Below are 22,022 nucleotides of genomic sequence, written 5' to 3'. Positions count from 1 at the left end.
AGTAGTGAACCTTTTGTTTCAGGGAACATTTTTCCTGATGTCAGCCAATAGTTCGACGCTATATTATCGACATGGTCTTGCCTGACATCATTAAGATGTCGCCCGTGCAGAGGTTTACCCATCCAGGTGCGCATTTTATTGTCCTTAGTAAGATGGTTTATGTGCATTTCTGATTCCCTCAGTTTGATCAGTGTTGTATCATCTACTACACAAATCGCGCGATGTAGAGTAGATGTCTCAGCCTGCACCTGAAAATAAATTCTTAAATTAGTAATCTGTTTTTCCAGTTGCTCACTTATATCTATAAGTCCTCGTCCTCCTAAATACCGCAGTAATGTTGTTCTTTCTACTGCACTTCGAGGATGGTGTTTTTGTACTTTTGTGAGGTGTGTTCGTACTTTTCGCTGAAGATTTTTTTTATCCGTTTTTGTCTACTTAACAATACCAAATAAGTAGCTAAGCGCGGAAAATGCATGTAGGTGTTTAGTGCCTTAAACAAATTTTTCTGTTAATGTGTAAACGAAGCAGCTGTTTTTTCCTTCGTATAAACTCAGTTGTTATCTCAGTTTTCATTTGCTTATGGTCACTCTTCCGCGCTTGCTTTATTCCGAGGTATTTATACATATCATTTTTACCCATGGCCTCGATGTTCTGGCCGTTTTACATATGGAATCCGCCGGGCTGAACCTTTCCTTTGATTATATTTAAGATACGGCACTTCAAGACCGAAGTGCATACTAATATCATCAGAGAAATTTTCTACTGTTTTTAGCATCTGTCACTCTAGGTGGCTCCAAGTGAAAGCCAATAGTTTTAAATCATCCATATATAATAGATGTTTAAGCTTTGCAACAACAGTAGTGTTATTTTTGATGCTAAAACCTGTGTAAGTTAAGTTCAGTATCTTTAATAGGTGGTTCATCGCTAGACAAAACCAAAGTGGACTCAACGAATCTCCTTGAAATAGGCCCAGGTTGATGGCAATATTTTACATATTTCACAATATCAGTTTCGATATTGTTTTCACCAGGTATTTGAAGGTGAATTTTTGTATTCCAAGCTGACATTATATGTTATGAAAAGGTCATTTTGTTATCATCGACTTTATGTATTTTTAATATATCTATAAGCCATTTATGCGGCACTGAATCAAACGATTTCTTGTAGTCGATGAAAAAAGAGATTCCGTTTTTTGCTATATGCTTGGTTAGAAATGACAGAGTCGATAATAAGTTGTTCTTTGCAGCCCATGGAACCCTTATTGCATCCTTTCTGTTGAGGCTCTATGATATTGTTTAGAGCACGGTGTTGGTTGATACGCCGGGCTAAACAGGATGTGACCAATTTATACAGAGTTGGAAGACAAGTAATTGGGCTGTACTTGGTTGGATCTTGGGTGTTATTTTGATCTTTGGGAATTAAATAAGTTTTTCCCTGATTGATTGGATAAAAGATCCATCCAACATTGGGTTGATTTCCCCAAAACTCATGGATTTCTTCTCGGCTTGGTTAAGATTTATTGACACTTTCTGCAGTAGAATTAAGTTTTCGATAGAACACCTTCTCGGCATTTTCAAAAAGCGTATTGTCGGAGTTTCGTTGGTTATTAATTTTGTATCTCCTTAGTCGGCCTGAGTAAACGGAAAGTTTTTGTTTTAATGTGCTTAGTCACTGTTGTGTGTTGTTTTCTGAATTATATTGTGAGTGTCTTGCGGTGGTTAGCATTATTTCTTCAGCTCTTTTGATTACTTTTTTACTTGTTGTTTCTCGAACATATTCCGTGATTTGACCAATGATTCAATTTTCGTTAGCAGCCGTTTTTCCCAAGGTGCAACTCTGTTATCTGGCCTTCCGATATAAATACCCCGTCGTGTTCTGGTCTAACATTAGCAGTTGCTGTTGCTGCACAGTAAATCAGCGTGTGCATATATTCCAATGTATGGGCTTCTACAACATAATTGGGCAGGACTTCAGTGTTTACAATTTGTAACAGCACACCTAGTTTCTTACAAGAGTTTACTCTTGGTAAAGGTGGTATGCTAAGTGGGTTTGTTCTATTAAACTCTTTTACGGCGCGTGCCATTTCGTTAACTAGGCTATCGCGCAACTCGTTGTCCTGCTGTGTGTTATCAGGTTGAGTTTCTTGTTCTTGTATGACCTCAGGAATTGGCTCTTGTATTTCATTAAGGGCTTGATTTCCAACTAACTCTTGATTATGAATCTCCCGTTTGATTTCGCTTCTGATAGTATTGCGTCTGGTCTCTGGGAAAAGAATATTTCTGATATTTAATATATTATTGATCTGCTACTCGTTGTTCAGTTACTTGTGTTTCTGGGCACTCTCTGCAAAATTCGGCATACAGATTTTGTCGATAGGCTATCGTTTCTTGACTAAGGTTTGCCACCTTATAATAAAAGCGCAAAATATTTTCATTCATGAACACAGTCCACTTCATGAGCTGCCTCGGTCGTCCCGCTTGAGTGAGCACCGGCGTTTTCTGATATTCCAGCGCAGCACCTTCAGCGAGTGGAGCTGTTGTTGTTGTTTAGTTCGCTTGTGGTAGTTGTTCTTGTTGGTCTGTAGCTAATTGTATAACAGTGGCCCGCCTCCTCAACACCCTGTCACCGACGTCCCGCATGCTGTCACATCCAGCGCCAGCTCCAGACGTGCCCTGGCAATCCCCAGGCAGCGATCCTAAACATAAATTATTATACTCCATTATCATGGGTGTGCTTTTTATACCTACTGCCAGGTGTCAGTTTTTGTTCCACGGCAGGTATCCCTGCTACCCTCTGGGTATCTGGATAGAATTACTGACAAAAAACTCCCACAGGTTATTATTGATATTATTATTATTATTTCGAAAATTCCGTAAGATTTATCCGACACAAAACAAGTTCCTTGAGAAAGAAGAAGTCTAGAATATTCGAGATGTCAATCCTGAAATGTCTAGTGAAGTTTGGAACGTCAGAAAAAATATATAAACAGGTGTTGTTAACAGCTTATAACAGTAGTTATAAACTGTTTTAAAGTAGTTTTCAGTTTTGAAGTTTATAGTTGTCGTTCCGTTAAAGTATTGTAAACAAAAGGTGAAAGAAATAATAAGTTAGACTTACTCACAATCAATTTAATTTAACTAATCGGACGACCGGTTTCGCTTTCTACAATATGCAAAGCATCTTCAGGTCACGATACAAAGTTAAAATGCTGAAAACAATAGGAGGAGACAGTACAGAAAATCAAGTACAAAAATCAATAATTTAAAGTACAAAACTAACCAACAGTACAGAAAATCAAGTACAAAAATCAATAATTTAAAGTACAAAACTAACCAACACAATAACAATAGAATTTTAAGTACACAAACTAATAATGACCTAACATCAAATAATCTTAATCACAATTCTTCACATATACCTAGCTCTTATAATAATTCTATAGATGTTTCAAATCTTTCAGAACAAATAATGAATAACTTTTCTTCTTCCTTTTCTACTTCTAGTCTGAACGAGACACCCAATCATACCCCTAGTCCAAATACATCTTTTTCTTCTGACCCAGGCGATTACTCAACAACCTCTGCACAACACCCCTTTTATACACCATTCATTAACTACTCAACAACAGTGTTTTCAACCAATGAGACCAACTTGCTCCAAAAGGGATTTAAATTTAACCCCCCCCTAGATTCTAGAAAACAACACCTAAAAAATCTAGAGTTACTTGGAGCAGAATGTGAAAGTATCTTAACATTAGTCCCGAATGACCACACAGAAGAAATCAGGGATAAACTAAAGGTTTTATTTAGAAAAGATATGGTAAAATCAAACAATACTCATAACCACAGAGCTGCTTTCAGATCTAATAACAACTTCAAACATGTCATAAAATCCATTAATCAAAAAATAACAGAGAATAATCTAACAATAACAAAAGCAGATAAAGGTAATACAGTAGTTGTCTTGAATACCTCTGATTACACTAAAAAAGTATTGAAATTCATTGATGACAATAAGTTCATAACTAAAGCAGTCAATATTAAATCTTTTACCAATAAAGTTAAAACCTTAATTAATGACAGTAATGAAGTACTAGATGCTATCACCAAAAAGAAACTTTCACCAAACAAATCAATTATTCCCCGATTATATGGGCTATTGAAAATACATAAAACAAACATTTTCGAAGACATCCCAATCAGACCTGTAGTATCTTTTTCGAACTCTCCAACATTTGCCTTAGCAACATATTTAAATCAATTCCTTAAAACATTATACAATAATAAATTTGAATATATAGTTAATAATAATCTAAGTTTAGCCAATAAATTAACTTCATTAAAGTTTTCCACAGGTGACATACTGATATCCTTAGATATCACTAATCTATTTACAAATATCCCAACACAAGAAGTCATTAGTATAATTACTATGGACTTGTGGAATAACAATTACTCTCCTAATCAAATAATTGAATATGCAGAGCTTTTGAATATTTGCCTGAGCCAGAATTTTTTCAATTTCAATAACGAGACATTTGTGCAACCAGATGGACTAGCAATGGGTTCCCCTCTATCCCCAATTCTTGCAGATATCTTTTTGAATGATCTTGAATCTAACAAAATATTGAATAACAATCCTTTTACTAATTACATCAAGTTCTATTCGAGATACGTAGATGACACATTTATTGTATGGGGTGGTTCTCTTGATAATCTACACTCTTTCTTAGATTACCTTAATCAATTACACCACACCATAAAATTTACACTGGAGATTCAAGATGACTCAAATAGCTTAAATTTCTTAGATTTAACATTAACATTAAATAATAGCACGATTATCCTTGATATTTATAGAAAGCCAACGCATACTGGTACAGTTATACCAGCTGACTCACACCATCCTATTCAACACAAAATGGCAGCATTCTACAGTTACATTAATCGTTTAATATCGTTACCATTAACTTTAACATCATTCAATAAAGAATTAAAAATTATTCAACAAATAGCTATAAATAATGGTTATTCCATTAATCTAGTGAATAAAATTTTACATAAAAAGACTAATAGAATGTTAGAACACCAAGTATATACACAACATTCTAATGAAATGGTGGAACAAAAACCTTACAGATCTTTAACATACATAGGTGATCTTTCTTATAAAATAGCAAAAATCTTTGATGACTACATAAACATCTCTTTTAAAACTGCCTCTAATTTAGGATTGACTTTCTTGAATAACAAGGATAAACGTAACTCACTTGAGTATAGCGGAGTGTATAAGTTGAGCTGCCATACCTGCAATGCATGCTATATTGGTAGAACCTTCAGATCCTTCAATATTAGACTAAAAGAACATCTTAGATATATAGAACGGCCAACATCGGGTCAATCACACTTCTCCCAACATATCCGACATAAAAACCATAACTTTGATCCACAAACTGATTTCACAATCCTCCATACTTGCAACAAAGGCTTATTACTCAATAACCTGGAACATTTAGAAATATTAAAATCTCTGAAAAATCACACAGCTGAAACTTTAAATGCACAGTTAGAACTAGAGTACACACCAGTATACTCAGTACTGATATAAACTTAATATTAATAATTTTACCTGATCTCACTCCATTTCTGCTTTCCACACCAAAATCCATATACTTATATAATTGATTACCCAATATCTTCTTCCATATGAGGTTTTCCATACAGTATCCATTATCTTCATGCACATTTTCTGGAATTAACTTCAACATCATGGTCAAACTTTTTATTCCAGTATCCCATATACATCCAAATACATTTGATATACTCCTCAGATTATTTGAATTTCTACATAAAGTTTAAAATACGGTCCCCATTGATTAAGTTTTTGTTCACTGGATTCATTAACATATTACTTTAAACTACATTTTCCTAAAACTATATAAAACATCAGTATTGAACTGGTATGGTACCTCAACTTATTTAACCCAAAATTATTATTACACCCCATCCGGTTGCGAAATACACTCATTTTACAAAATATTTAACTTCAAATTAACACGTGGTTTGATTGTTCCCAACACAACATGGTAAATTCGTTCAGACTGGCAGTATTAATTAAATAGAATTTTGTTAATCCTAATAATTAGCAAATCTACATTTTCTAATAGAAATATTATATTTTAACTATAAACTGTTTTAAATTTAAAATTGTTAAAGTGTCACAGAAATTATTGTACAAACTCACCAATGTTCGTGTCGGTGTGAGGATACCTCTTCATGGTATTGGAAAATTGAAATAAGAATAATTTTACTTTACACCGGTTTAAATAGAGAACCTTTTACCTGTTGGTATAACCAATTTCCGGTCCCAACTGTCAGATATTAAAATTACCAACTAACCTTAGAATACTTAATTTTCAGTCAATTTCTTTAATTTTCTTTAATTTATAAATAACTTTATCAACAATGGTTTATTTGCTTATTATTTTCAGTTCCATATTAACATATCAGAATTTGAATAAATATTTAAAATACTTATACACACCATGACAGATGACTCACACCAATAATTATTTTCAAAGAAAGTTTGTAATTTAGTTATACATTATACATTTTCAATACAAATGTACATATTTTAATTTAATTAACAAATAATCACTTAAGTTTGTTCTGTAACTTTGACTTAGCTGAGTTAGTTATCATAGCATAAGTATTACAATTATTTATATTGTTACATTGAAATCAATTATTTAAAGTTTGTTAAAGTATGCCAATATTAACACATCAAATAACTTTGATATCTAAAATTAAAATAATTTAGATTTTATTAATATCAGCTTGTCTCATAAACTGGATAACTTAACTTACAGCATTTAAAATAGAAGAAGAACTGTCACACTTTAACCTACATTTGTCAAGTTTACCTCTAAAATCTGATAAACAGCACATAAAAAACTCATTGTCTCCTAATAAGAAATGTAGTTCTTTGGAAATCCTCTCCTTTTATTTTTAATTAAATGTTTGTTTCGTCCCCCGTTTTTAAAGTGTTTTCTGTGTGTTTCTGTGTGTGTAAAAGTGTCTTAATTTAATTTTAACTTAAAATCTTTCGACTTTACAATAATTTGCCAGTTATTGCAACAAATTTATCAAAGAAATTTTGATAACTTCAAGTTTATACAATTGCACACCCACACAATCTATACATCCATTCCTATTCATTGTCTTACAACTGTCACCTTACAGAACAAAACATAAAATCTCAATAAATAACACATATTTCATAAATATATCTCCAGAATAAACTTAAATAACTTTAAATAAATTAATGGTATAGAACATTACTTTCATAAAACAAACAATACATTCCACTTATCTCTACTTCATTGGATAAAATCTGTCTCCTCAAGAACTTCCCAGTTTACTGTTAAACAATTACAATAGTTAACCTGAGTTCTCCAATCAACAATCCAAGATAGTTTGAACCATGTTCTTTCAACCATCAATTAATAGAGTACCGGCATGTAAGTAATGTTTATTTAGTTGTTCATTTATTTATTGATTCATTACAGTTTAATAGACGATGTTACCAATTTGTGGGTCTTACCTTGTCTGCTTAAACATTTTATTATTATTATTTTATTCATTTATAAAACCACAGACATGTAATATTGGCATAATTACTGTAATTTATATAATTTGTATCACCTACCTATGTTTTTATCTTTATTAGACAACACCCTAATATGGGATTATTGTTTTCAGCATTTTAACTTTGTATCGTGACCTGAAGATGCTTTGCATATTGTAGAAAGCGAAACCGGTCGTCCGATTAGTTAAATTAAATTGATTGTGAGTAAGTCTAACTTATTATTTCTTTCACCTTTTGAAATGGACTCACACAAGCAACACATTCATGATTTGAATAATGCTAGACTAGCTTTTTTGCTACACCGGTACAAAGAACTTAACATCAAAAAAATGCTACAAAAATCAAAGATATTTTTTAACAACCAATGTCTTAGGTTCAATCTATTACCTAGCTACGTTAAAGGTAGACTTAGAGAATTCAATTTCACCACAGCAACAGTAAAACAGATAAACATTTTGGGAAGATCCATCATCAGAGACGAGATTAGGAAAATATACCAAACAATTTACACCATAGATTTACAACTGAAGGCGACATATGACAATTTACACATAAAATTGACCCCACAGGAATTCGATGAGTGGATGTGCAATCTGCATGGTACATTGGATTACCTTAGGAGGAGACAGTACAGAAAATCAAGTACAAAAATCAATAATTTAAAGTACAAAACTAACCAACACAATAACAATAGAATTTTAAGTACACAAACTAATAATGACCTAACATCAAATAATCTTAATCACAATTCTTCACATATACCTAGCTCTTATAATAATTCTATAGATGTTTCAAATCTTTCAGAACAAATAATGAATAACTTTTCTTCTTCCTTTTCTACTTCTAGTCTGAACGAGACACCCAATCATACCCCTAGTCCAAATACATCTTTTTCTTCTGACCCAGGCGATTACTCAACAACCTCTGCACAACACCCCTTTTATACACCATTCATTAACTACTCAACAACAGTGTTTTCAACCAATGAGACCAACTTGCTCCAAAAGGGATTTAAATTTAACCCCCCCCTAGATTCTAGAAAACAACACCTAAAAAATCTAGAGTTACTTGGAGCAGAATGTGAAAGTATCTTAACATTAGTCCCGAATGACCACACAGAAGAAATCAGGGATAAACTAAAGGTTTTATTTAGAAAAGATATGGTAAAATCAAACAATACTCATAACCACAGAGCTGCTTTCAGATCTAATAACAACTTCAAACATGTCATAAAATCCATTAATCAAAAAATAACAGAGAATAATCTAACAATAACAAAAGCAGATAAAGGTAATACAGTAGTTGTCTTGAATACCTCTGATTACACTAAAAAAGTATTGAAATTCATTGATGACAATAAGTTCATAACTAAAGCAGTCAATATTAAATCTTTTACCAATAAAGTTAAAACCTTAATTAATGACAGTAATGAAGTACTAGATGCTATCACCAAAAAGAAACTTTCACCAAACAAATCAATTATTCCCCGATTATATGGGCTATTGAAAATACATAAAACAAACATTTTCGAAGACATCCCAATCAGACCTGTAGTATCTTTTTCGAACTCTCCAACATTTGCCTTAGCAACATATTTAAATCAATTCCTTAAAACATTATACAATAATAAATTTGAATATATAGTTAATAATAATCTAAGTTTAGCCAATAAATTAACTTCATTAAAGTTTTCCACAGGTGACATACTGATATCCTTAGATATCACTAATCTATTTACAAATATCCCAACACAAGAAGTCATTAGTATAATTACTATGGACTTGTGGAATAACAATTACTCTCCTAATCAAATAATTGAATATGCAGAGCTTTTGAATATTTGCCTGAGCCAGAATTTTTTCAATTTCAATAACGAGACATTTGTGCAACCAGATGGACTAGCAATGGGTTCCCCTCTATCCCCAATTCTTGCAGATATCTTTTTGAATGATCTTGAATCTAACAAAATATTGAATAACAATCCTTTTACTAATTACATCAAGTTCTATTCGAGATACGTAGATGACACATTTATTGTATGGGGTGGTTCTCTTGATAATCTACACTCTTTCTTAGATTACCTTAATCAATTACACCACACCATAAAATTTACACTGGAGATTCAAGATGACTCAAATAGCTTAAATTTCTTAGATTTAACATTAACATTAAATAATAGCACGATTATCCTTGATATTTATAGAAAGCCAACGCATACTGGTACAGTTATACCAGCTGACTCACACCATCCTATTCAACACAAAATGGCAGCATTCTACAGTTACATTAATCGTTTAATATCGTTACCATTAACTTTAACATCATTCAATAAAGAATTAAAAATTATTCAACAAATAGCTATAAATAATGGTTATTCCATTAATCTAGTGAATAAAATTTTACATAAAAAGACTAATAGAATGTTAGAACACCAAGTATATACACAACATTCTAATGAAATGGTGGAACAAAAACCTTACAGATCTTTAACATACATAGGTGATCTTTCTTATAAAATAGCAAAAATCTTTGATGACTACATAAACATCTCTTTTAAAACTGCCTCTAATTTAGGATTGACTTTCTTGAATAACAAGGATAAACGTAACTCACTTGAGTATAGCGGAGTGTATAAGTTGAGCTGCCATACCTGCAATGCATGCTATATTGGTAGAACCTTCAGATCCTTCAATATTAGACTAAAAGAACATCTTAGATATATAGAACGGCCAACATCGGGTCAATCACACTTCTCCCAACATATCCGACATAAAAACCATAACTTTGATCCACAAACTGATTTCACAATCCTCCATACTTGCAACAAAGGCTTATTACTCAATAACCTGGAACATTTAGAAATATTAAAATCTCTGAAAAATCACACAGCTGAAACTTTAAATGCACAGTTAGAACTAGAGTACACACCAGTATACTCAGTACTGATATAAACTTAATATTAATAATTTTACCTGATCTCACTCCATTTCTGCTTTCCACACCAAAATCCATATACTTATATAATTGATTACCCAATATCTTCTTCCATATGAGGTTTTCCATACAGTATCCATTATCTTCATGCACATTTTCTGGAATTAACTTCAACATCATGGTCAAACTTTTTATTCCAGTATCCCATATACATCCAAATACATTTGATATACTCCTCAGATTATTTGAATTTCTACATAAAGTTTAAAATACGGTCCCCATTGATTAAGTTTTTGTTCACTGGATTCATTAACATATTACTTTAAACTACATTTTCCTAAAACTATATAAAACATCAGTATTGAACTGGTATGGTACCTCAACTTATTTAACCCAAAATTATTATTACACCCCATCCGGTTGCGAAATACACTCATTTTACAAAATATTTAACTTCAAATTAACACGTGGTTTGATTGTTCCCAACACAACATGGTAAATTCGTTCAGACTGGCAGTATTAATTAAATAGAATTTTGTTAATCCTAATAATTAGCAAATCTACATTTTCTAATAGAAATATTATATTTTAACTATAAACTGTTTTAAATTTAAAATTGTTAAAGTGTCACAGAAATTATTGTACAAACTCACCAATGTTCGTGTCGGTGTGAGGATACCTCTTCATGGTATTGGAAAATTGAAATAAGAATAATTTTACTTTACACCGGTTTAAATAGAGAACCTTTTACCTGTTGGTATAACCAATTTCCGGTCCCAACTGTCAGATATTAAAATTACCAACTAACCTTAGAATACTTAATTTTCAGTCAATTTCTTTAATTTTCTTTAATTTATAAATAACTTTATCAACAATGGTTTATTTGCTTATTATTTTCAGTTCCATATTAACATATCAGAATTTGAATAAATATTTAAAATACTTATACACACCATGACAGATGACTCACACCAATAATTATTTTCAAAGAAAGTTTGTAATTTAGTTATACATTATACATTTTCAATACAAATGTACATATTTTAATTTAATTAACAAATAATCACTTAAGTTTGTTCTGTAACTTTGACTTAGCTGAGTTAGTTATCATAGCATAAGTATTACAATTATTTATATTGTTACATTGAAATCAATTATTTAAAGTTTGTTAAAGTATGCCAATATTAACACATCAAATAACTTTGATATCTAAAATTAAAATAATTTAGATTTTATTAATATCAGCTTGTCTCATAAACTGGATAACTTAACTTACAGCATTTAAAATAGAAGAAGAACTGTCACACTTTAACCTACATTTGTCAAGTTTACCTCTAAAATCTGATAAACAGCACATAAAAAACTCATTGTCTCCTAATAAGAAATGTAGTTCTTTGGAAATCCTCTCCTTTTATTTTTAATTAAATGTTTGTTTCGTCCCCCGTTTTTAAAGTGTTTTCTGTGTGTTTCTGTGTGTGTAAAAGTGTCTTAATTTAATTTTAACTTAAAATCTTTCGACTTTACAATAATTTGCCAGTTATTGCAACAAATTTATCAAAGAAATTTTGATAACTTCAAGTTTATACAATTGCACACCCACACAATCTATACATCCATTCCTATTCATTGTCTTACAACTGTCACCTTACAGAACAAAACATAAAATCTCAATAAATAACACATATTTCATAAATATATCTCCAGAATAAACTTAAATAACTTTAAATAAATTAATGGTATAGAACATTACTTTCATAAAACAAACAATACATTCCACTTATCTCTACTTCATTGGATAAAATCTGTCTCCTCAAGAACTTCCCAGTTTACTGTTAAACAATTACAATAGTTAACCTGAGTTCTCCAATCAACAATCCAAGATAGTTTGAACCATGTTCTTTCAACCATCAATTAATAGAGTACCGGCATGTAAGTAATGTTTATTTAGTTGTTCATTTATTTATTGATTCATTACAGTTTAATAGACGATGTTACCAATTTGTGGGTCTTACCTTGTCTGCTTAAACATTTTATTATTATTATTTTATTCATTTATAAAACCACAGACATGTAATATTGGCATAATTACTGTAATTTATATAATTTGTATCACCTACCTATGTTTTTATCTTTATTAGACAACACCCTAATATGGGATTATTGTTTTCAGCATTTTAACTTTGTATCGTGACCTGAAGATGCTTTGCATATTGTAGAAAGCGAAACCGGTCGTCCGATTAGTTAAATTAAATTGATTGTGAGTAAGTCTAACTTATTATTTCTTTCACCTTTTGAAATGGACTCACACAAGCAACACATTCATGATTTGAATAATGCTAGACTAGCTTTTTTGCTACACCGGTACAAAGAACTTAACATCAAAAAAATGCTACAAAAATCAAAGATATTTTTTAACAACCAATGTCTTAGGTTCAATCTATTACCTAGCTACGTTAAAGGTAGACTTAGAGAATTCAATTTCACCACAGCAACAGTAAAACAGATAAACATTTTGGGAAGATCCATCATCAGAGACGAGATTAGGAAAATATACCAAACAATTTACACCATAGATTTACAACTGAAGGCGACATATGACAATTTACACATAAAATTGACCCCACAGGAATTCGATGAGTGGATGTGCAATCTGCATGGTACATTGGATTACCTTAGGAGGAGACAGTACAGAAAATCAAGTACAAAAATCAATAATTTAAAGTACAAAACTAACCAACACAATAACAATAGAATTTTAAGTACACAAACTAATAATGACCTAACATCAAATAATCTTAATCACAATTCTTCACATATACCTAGCTCTTATAATAATTCTATAGATGTTTCAAATCTTTCAGAACAAATAATGAATAACTTTTCTTCTTCCTTTTCTACTTCTAGTCTGAACGAGACACCCAATCATACCCCTAGTCCAAATACATCTTTTTCTTCTGACCCAGGCGATTACTCAACAACCTCTGCACAACACCCCTTTTATACACCATTCATTAACTACTCAACAACAGTGTTTTCAACCAATGAGACCAACTTGCTCCAAAAGGGATTTAAATTTAACCCCCCCCTAGATTCTAGAAAACAACACCTAAAAAATCTAGAGTTACTTGGAGCAGAATGTGAAAGTATCTTAACATTAGTCCCGAATGACCACACAGAAGAAATCAGGGATAAACTAAAGGTTTTATTTAGAAAAGATATGGTAAAATCAAACAATACTCATAACCACAGAGCTGCTTTCAGATCTAATAACAACTTCAAACATGTCATAAAATCCATTAATCAAAAAATAACAGAGAATAATCTAACAATAACAAAAGCAGATAAAGGTAATACAGTAGTTGTCTTGAATACCTCTGATTACACTAAAAAAGTATTGAAATTCATTGATGACAATAAGTTCATAACTAAAGCAGTCAATATTAAATCTTTTACCAATAAAGTTAAAACCTTAATTAATGACAGTAATGAAGTACTAGATGCTATCACCAAAAAGAAACTTTCACCAAACAAATCAATTATTCCCCGATTATATGGGCTATTGAAAATACATAAAACAAACATTTTCGAAGACATCCCAATCAGACCTGTAGTATCTTTTTCGAACTCTCCAACATTTGCCTTAGCAACATATTTAAATCAATTCCTTAAAACATTATACAATAATAAATTTGAATATATAGTTAATAATAATCTAAGTTTAGCCAATAAATTAACTTCATTAAAGTTTTCCACAGGTGACATACTGATATCCTTAGATATCACTAATCTATTTACAAATATCCCAACACAAGAAGTCATTAGTATAATTACTATGGACTTGTGGAATAACAATTACTCTCCTAATCAAATAATTGAATATGCAGAGCTTTTGAATATTTGCCTGAGCCAGAATTTTTTCAATTTCAATAACGAGACATTTGTGCAACCAGATGGACTAGCAATGGGTTCCCCTCTATCCCCAATTCTTGCAGATATCTTTTTGAATGATCTTGAATCTAACAAAATATTGAATAACAATCCTTTTACTAATTACATCAAGTTCTATTCGAGATACGTAGATGACACATTTATTGTATGGGGTGGTTCTCTTGATAATCTACACTCTTTCTTAGATTACCTTAATCAATTACACCACACCATAAAATTTACACTGGAGATTCAAGATGACTCAAATAGCTTAAATTTCTTAGATTTAACATTAACATTAAATAATAGCACGATTATCCTTGATATTTATAGAAAGCCAACGCATACTGGTACAGTTATACCAGCTGACTCACACCATCCTATTCAACACAAAATGGCAGCATTCTACAGTTACATTAATCGTTTAATATCGTTACCATTAACTTTAACATCATTCAATAAAGAATTAAAAATTATTCAACAAATAGCTATAAATAATGGTTATTCCATTAATCTAGTGAATAAAATTTTACATAAAAAGACTAATAGAATGTTAGAACACCAAGTATATACACAACATTCTAATGAAATGGTGGAACAAAAACCTTACAGATCTTTAACATACATAGGTGATCTTTCTTATAAAATAGCAAAAATCTTTGATGACTACATAAACATCTCTTTTAAAACTGCCTCTAATTTAGGATTGACTTTCTTGAATAACAAGGATAAACGTAACTCACTTGAGTATAGCGGAGTGTATAAGTTGAGCTGCCATACCTGCAATGCATGCTATATTGGTAGAACCTTCAGATCCTTCAATATTAGACTAAAAGAACATCTTAGATATATAGAACGGCCAACATCGGGTCAATCACACTTCTCCCAACATATCCGACATAAAAACCATAACTTTGATCCACAAACTGATTTCACAATCCTCCATACTTGCAACAAAGGCTTATTACTCAATAACCTGGAACATTTAGAAATATTAAAATCTCTGAAAAATCACACAGCTGAAACTTTAAATGCACAGTTAGAACTAGAGTACACACCAGTATACTCAGTACTGATATAAACTTAATATTAATAATTTTACCTGATCTCACTCCATTTCTGCTTTCCACACCAAAATCCATATACTTATATAATTGATTACCCAATATCTTCTTCCATATGAGGTTTTCCATACAGTATCCATTATCTTCATGCACATTTTCTGGAATTAACTTCAACATCATGGTCAAACTTTTTATTCCAGTATCCCATATACATCCAAATACATTTGATATACTCCTCAGATTATTTGAATTTCTACATAAAGTTTAAAATACGGTCCCCATTGATTAAGTTTTTGTTCACTGGATTCATTAACATATTACTTTAAACTACATTTTCCTAAAACTATATAAAACATCAGTATTGAACTGGTATGGTACCTCAACTTATTTAACCCAAAATTATTATTACACCCCATCCGGTTGCGAAATACACTCATTTTACAAAATATTTAACTTCAAATTAACACGTGGTTTGATTGTTCCCAACACAACATGGTAAATTCGTTCAGACTGGCAGTATTAATTAAATAGAATTTTGTTAATCCTAATAATTAGCAAATCTACATTTTCTAATAGAAATATTATATTTTAACTATAAACTGTTTTAAATTTAAAATTGTTAAAGTGTCACAGAAATTATTGTACAAACTCACCAATGTTCGTGTCGGTGTGAGGATACCTCTTCATGGTATTGGAAAATTGAAATAAGAATAATTTTACTTTACACCGGTTTAAATAGAGAACCTTTTACCTGTTGGTATAACCAATTTCCGGTCCCAACTGTCAGATATTAAAATTACCAACTAACCTTAGAATACTTAATTTTCAGTCAATTTCTTTAATTTTCTTTAATTTATAAATAACTTTATCAACAATGGTTTATTTGCTTATTATTTTCAGTTCCATATTAACATATCAGAATTTGAATAAATATTTAAAATACTTATACACACCATGACAGATGACTCACACCAATAATTATTTTCAAAGAAAGTTTGTAATTTAGTTATACATTATACATTTTCAATACAAATGTACATATTTTAATTTAATTAACAAATAATCACTTAAGTTTGTTCTGTAACTTTGACTTAGCTGAGTTAGTTATCATAGCATAAGTATTACAATTATTTATATTGTTACATTGAAATCAATTATTTAAAGTTTGTTAAAGTATGCCAATATTAACACATCAAATAACTTTGATATCTAAAATTAAAATAATTTAGATTTTATTAATATCAGCTTGTCTCATAAACTGGATAACTTAACTTACAGCATTTAAAATAGAAGAAGAACTGTCACACTTTAACCTACATTTGTCAAGTTTACCTCTAAAATCTGATAAACAGCACATAAAAAACTCATTGTCTCCTAATAAGAAATGTAGTTCTTTGGAAATCCTCTCCTTTTATTTTTAATTAAATGTTTGTTTCGTCCCCCGTTTTTAAAGTGTTTTCTGTGTGTTTCTGTGTGTGTAAAAGTGTCTTAATTTAATTTTAACTTAAAATCTTTCGACTTTACAATAATTTGCCAGTTATTGCAACAAATTTATCAAAGAAATTTTGATAACTTCAAGTTTATACAATTGCACACCCACACAATCTATACATCCATTCCTATTCATTGTCTTACAACTGTCACCTTACAGAACAAAACATAAAATCTCAATAAATAACACATATTTCATAAATATATCTCCAGAATAAACTTAAATAACTTTAAATAAATTAATGGTATAGAACATTACTTTCATAAAACAAACAATACATTCCACTTATCTCTACTTCATTGGATAAAATCTGTCTCCTCAAGAACTTCCCAGTTTACTGTTAAACAATTACAATAGTTAACCTGAGTTCTCCAATCAACAATCCAAGATAGTTTGAACCATGTTCTTTCAACCATCAATTAATAGAGTACCGGCATGTAAGTAATGTTTATTTAGTTGTTCATTTATTTATTGATTCATTACAGTTTAATAGACGATGTTACCAATTTGTGGGTCTTACCTTGTCTGCTTAAACATTTTATTATTATTATTTTATTCATTTATAAAACCACAGACATGTAATATTGGCATAATTACTGTAATTTATATAATTTGTATCACCTACCTATGTTTTTATCTTTATTAGACAACACCCTAATATGGGATTATTGTTTTCAGCATTTTAACTTTGTATCGTGACCTGAAGATGCTTTGCATATTGTAGAAAGCGAAACCGGTCGTCCGATTAGTTAAATTAAATTGATTGTGAGTAAGTCTAACTTATTATTTCTTTCACCTTTTGAAATGGACTCACACAAGCAACACATTCATGATATTGTAAACAAGTTTTTATTGAATAAAGTTATTTAAAAGAAGTTTTACATTGGTGACAGTGGTGGAATAAGAGAGAACTAAATAATTATTTATGGTTAATACAAGATCTACTGTGACGGGTATCTCTTTTAGATAGCAGACTCAGTAAAACACAGGTTTAAGTTAAATAAAAATATATTCGAAATAAATAAATAACAAAATAAAATTAGATTCTAGGTATTAATACAATAAAAATTAAATCATTAATCCTGGTGACGACGGCATCCACGATGGTATTACCCACTGTTTAATATCTGCGAAAAATAAAACACAATTATTGATATAAAATCTAAACAGCAGTTGTGCTGTGTTAATACACTTATACACAGGACACTGACGGTAGGAAAACGGATCGAAGGAGTAGAGATAGAGCGGGCCAATCAACATTCGGCCCAATAAGGAACAGACGGCGTCTAATCAGTACTTAGACACAGAAGAGAATAGGTATATCTCAGATCAATACCAAGTATGGCCCTGCCACTAGATCGATATTATAGCCTAGCAGAAGCAGTTGGCCTTCAATACCCTTGGGCCAGTGGAGTTGTTGTCAGATCAATACTCCGACAGAACTCTCTGGTTTTTCATACGGCGGCTGCGTTTTATACGATCGAAAGTCTTCCATCTCCTCTAGCGCACATCAATGGAGAAGGGACTTCTGGCAAAGATGCGTGAATATGAAGCGCTATCGGTATGGAGGCGATGCAGATCGTTACACTACTAAAGTTAATAAATAAATGGATGAGGACCTCTTGCACGGTTCTTAAAAATAAAACAAGAAGATAAATAGAAAAATAAGTCGCGTAGACAAGAAAAGAAAGACGAAAAGAAGAAGCGCGGGAAGGTGAAGGAGAAGAGTAGAGTAAAAGTAAAAGAGAAACATAGAAAAGTAAAAGTGAAACTCATAAATGGTTTATCTCAAATTCACGAAAATTTTCAGTTATAGGTAACTCAAATTACTAGTAGAATAGACAAATTCGAAGAACAACAAAACGATTTAAAAAATGAAATAACACAGCAACAAAACGATTAAAAAATAAAATAATACAACAACACATAGAATTAAAAAATAAAATAGTACAACATCAAATCGATTTTAAATTTAATTTAGAAAGACAAATAGTTAGGTTAGAAAGAAAAATAAATACTTAAGTTTCCTTTATCTAATATTCAATTGTACCCACTCTAAAACAGTGACATATAGATCGGAATTCCCCCTACTGTTAGATGCTGATGACAATGCGCTCCTTACATCAGGCCCACATAGAATGCTTGAACAAATGTCTGTACTCGATAGAGCTTAACATTACCTAAATAGAATTGTTAGGTGGTGCAATAGATGAAGAGTGACTAAGAGTGGTGCAATAGATGAAGAGTGAAGAGAGTGGAGTAACGCCTCCAAAACTCAATTAATATTATTTAAATATCTTGTGATGCTCAGGGCCGGATAACCCTGCAAGGAGAAGACCTTATTTTCAGAAACTCGGTGTCGTATTTGAGAGTTCATTTTAGCTGGACTTTTAATTGGAAAACCGACATAAAAAGCACCCTAGACAGGGTAAAAAAACACCTGGCAGCGTTGTGTGGTAAAGTAGGCAATACGTCAAATTAAACACTATTGCACACCTACAAAACCTATATAAGACCAATAATCGAATATAAGGCATGTGTCTATGCTTCGCTTAACACCCGCCAAATGAACACCATTATGGACACAAAAAATACTTAGATTCTGCATGAGGGAGCGCAGAAACTACCCGTCAGCACTCATCCACCAAGTAGCCAACATAACATGAATTAAGGACATAATTCTAACCCCCGGCACGATAATTGGCTCAAACAACCGAGCCAAACAAACACTTAAAACTTCATGCTATCGCCGAGGACAAATACTTACCAGGGTTCCTAAAAGAAAAGTTTCATTCCCTCCAGCAAAACTTCTTCATAACACTAAAAACGAACTTATTAATGAGTATTTTATTATATTAGAATCAATCATCACATCCCATAGTTAAACTAGGCAGAATTAGAACTAGAAAAATTTTAAAATCACCCACATTCGATGACCACACAGAATGAAAAACTTGTTTTCAATTGTTAGCTTTTGATTCATGATATTAATTGATAGAAATGTCAGCTTCCTTGTTTGTCAATACCTTTCAATGTTTACCGCGGATAATCAAAAAGATTGAAATCGGTTATTCTCCATCGATAATGATCAAGAGAAAGGAAGCTCCCCTAAGATCTTATTTTTGAAAGATTGCCCTACAAAGAATTACGTTCATCCCTGACGTATATCGAAAATTTGAAACAAAAAGTTGACAGAAAGTCTAAAAAATTTGAAAAAAAAAGACTAATACGACCTGACAGGGCCTTCCAAACGGCTACCTAGGCAATTATTTTTGTATTTTGTTGCAATTTGTATTGTTATTATATGTTTTTAAATCCAGAATAATGTAGAATATAACATAGTGTTTATTGTTAAATCTAATGTGCTTAATTTTGTTACAGGTAAGCGATTTCTTACGAATCAAATTTAGTGTGATAAATGTAAGTAGAGCCTATTTAATATTATCTTAAAACACACATACATTTTATTTATTTTATAACCTATATTCCGGACATTATTGACGAATTTCTGTGCTTGAATTTATAATTTTAAATGTAAGAACATTTATATGAAGGAGGAAGGACTTAAGGCAAGAAAGTATAGAATGAATGTTTTTGGAAGTAACAGGAATAGTTAGGAACATTAAATTGCTTAAAAAAACGAACAAAAGAATTAAAATACCTTGGTCCCTACATAACTAAAACTAGGACACTAGATTACTTATGACCAAAAGATACAGGACACTTGTTTTATCTGAAAGCGAATCATGTGATCGAAAAATCAGGGAAGGGCCGAAATTAAAGATATTTAAGAGTTAAAGTTTAGAGATTTATTTATTTAACTACTAAACAAATACAAATATTGTTTATACCAAGTCAAAAATACATAGTATATAAAAAGAGAATAAAAAATGTAACTTCAAAATATCACAAACAAGAACACAGATTAAACAGAAAATGATTTATGGTAAAACCACGGTAAATAGTTGATTGATCAGTAAAACAAATGTTTTAGAAGAAAATATTATTTAATAACTTTTTTGACACTATTATAGTTTAGATGTTAATTACTTTTTGGTAAAATATTGTAATAGTTATAGTTAAGGCAATTTTTATTTGAAAGACGCCATCCACAGCGCTTTGTTCATGAATAGTGACAATTTCGTATATTTTGAACATGAACATCAGACTGCTTTAATGAATGAGACCGTTTTCTGCAAATTTTAGTAAAAATTTGAAATATTAACAGAGCAGGTAGCGGCATAATTGTTAATTTGCTAAAGAAAGGATGGCAGTATTCTAGATAACTAACTCCTATACGATAAATCGTGACAGCTTTTCTGGCTTTCTAAAAATTGAAGTGCATTTATTGAATTGCCCTATATTATTAATCTATAGTTTAGGTGTGAATAAGATAAAGAAAAATATGTCATTTTTAATGTTTCAAAGTTGAAAACCCTTGCTAGTTGGGGAATAACAAATAATGAACTTTTTTAGCTTTTTCTTTAGTTGTGAAATATGTTCAGTTCAGTTCAGTCGATTATCAATAGTTATTTGAAATAGTTTATTAGTCTTCCTCTTATCTGGATCAATATGTAAATTACTTGTAGATATAACAATCTATTGGGATAAAACGTTATACACGTTGCACTATGCAGATGACCAGGTAGTTATTGGACAAGACAAGGAAGACCTGGAGTATATGGCTAGAAAACTAATGGAAGAGTACAAAAAACGGTGCCTCGAAGTAAATTTACAAAAAACGCAATATCTTTGCATAGGAGGAGAAAATACTGCAGATGACCTCGACTTAGAAGACGAGAAAGTTAAGAAATGCGATCAATATATTTGGTGTTAAAACTAACAAAGACAGGAAGAACTGACGAAGCCATAAAAGACAGAATAACCAATGGAAAACGAGTTATAGGTGCATTGAATTCAGTACTATGGTAGAAAAATATAAGACCGGAAACGAAAAA

General features: G+C 31.2%; 2 protein-coding genes across 3 annotated transcripts; both read left to right on the top strand.

Moving 5' to 3' along the window:
• The first annotated feature begins 5,953 nt into the window (after nucleotides 1-5,953).
• LOC140445801 (uncharacterized) lies at nucleotides 5,954-10,882 on the top strand. Its single transcript, XM_072538148.1, has 2 exons — nucleotides 5,954-7,519; nucleotides 7,761-10,882. The coding sequence occupies exon 2, from the start codon at nucleotides 7,887-7,889 to the stop codon at nucleotides 10,596-10,598; it is 2,712 nt and encodes a 903-aa protein (XP_072394249.1). The 5' UTR covers nucleotides 5,954-7,519; nucleotides 7,761-7,886; the 3' UTR covers nucleotides 10,599-10,882.
• Nucleotides 10,883-10,942: 60 nt separating this feature from the next.
• Nucleotides 10,943-17,832, top strand: LOC140445800 (uncharacterized). Of its 2 annotated transcripts, none has more exons than XR_011951443.1 (2): nucleotides 10,943-17,501; nucleotides 17,743-17,832. XR_011951443.1 is itself a non-coding variant. In XM_072538147.1 (2 exons), exon 2 carries the CDS (start codon nucleotides 12,878-12,880, stop codon nucleotides 15,587-15,589), a length of 2,712 nt encoding a protein of 903 aa, XP_072394248.1. In that variant the 5' UTR covers nucleotides 10,943-12,510; nucleotides 12,752-12,877; the 3' UTR covers nucleotides 15,590-17,830. The 2 variants fall into 2 exon arrangements, 1 of the variants encoding a protein (XP_072394248.1); XM_072538147.1 differs by having other exon boundaries at nucleotides 10,943-12,510; nucleotides 12,752-17,830.
• Nucleotides 17,833-22,022: the final 4,190 nt, after the last annotated feature.

This window comes from Diabrotica undecimpunctata, chromosome 7 (genome assembly GCF_040954645.1).
Source record: "Diabrotica undecimpunctata isolate CICGRU chromosome 7, icDiaUnde3, whole genome shotgun sequence".
NCBI classification, from domain to species: domain Eukaryota; kingdom Metazoa; phylum Arthropoda; class Insecta; order Coleoptera; family Chrysomelidae; genus Diabrotica; species Diabrotica undecimpunctata.
The sequence above is the reverse complement of the archived record's forward strand: the minus strand, read 5'-3'. Positions and strand labels throughout refer to the sequence as shown.

What these genes read in the sequence shown, in the direction of transcription:
- LOC140445801 (XM_072538148.1), top strand. Translation starts at nt 7,887, where the DNA reads ATGGACTCACACAAGCAACACATTCATGATTTGAATAATGCTAGACTA.
- LOC140445800 (XM_072538147.1), top strand. Translation starts at nt 12,878, where the DNA reads ATGGACTCACACAAGCAACACATTCATGATTTGAATAATGCTAGACTA.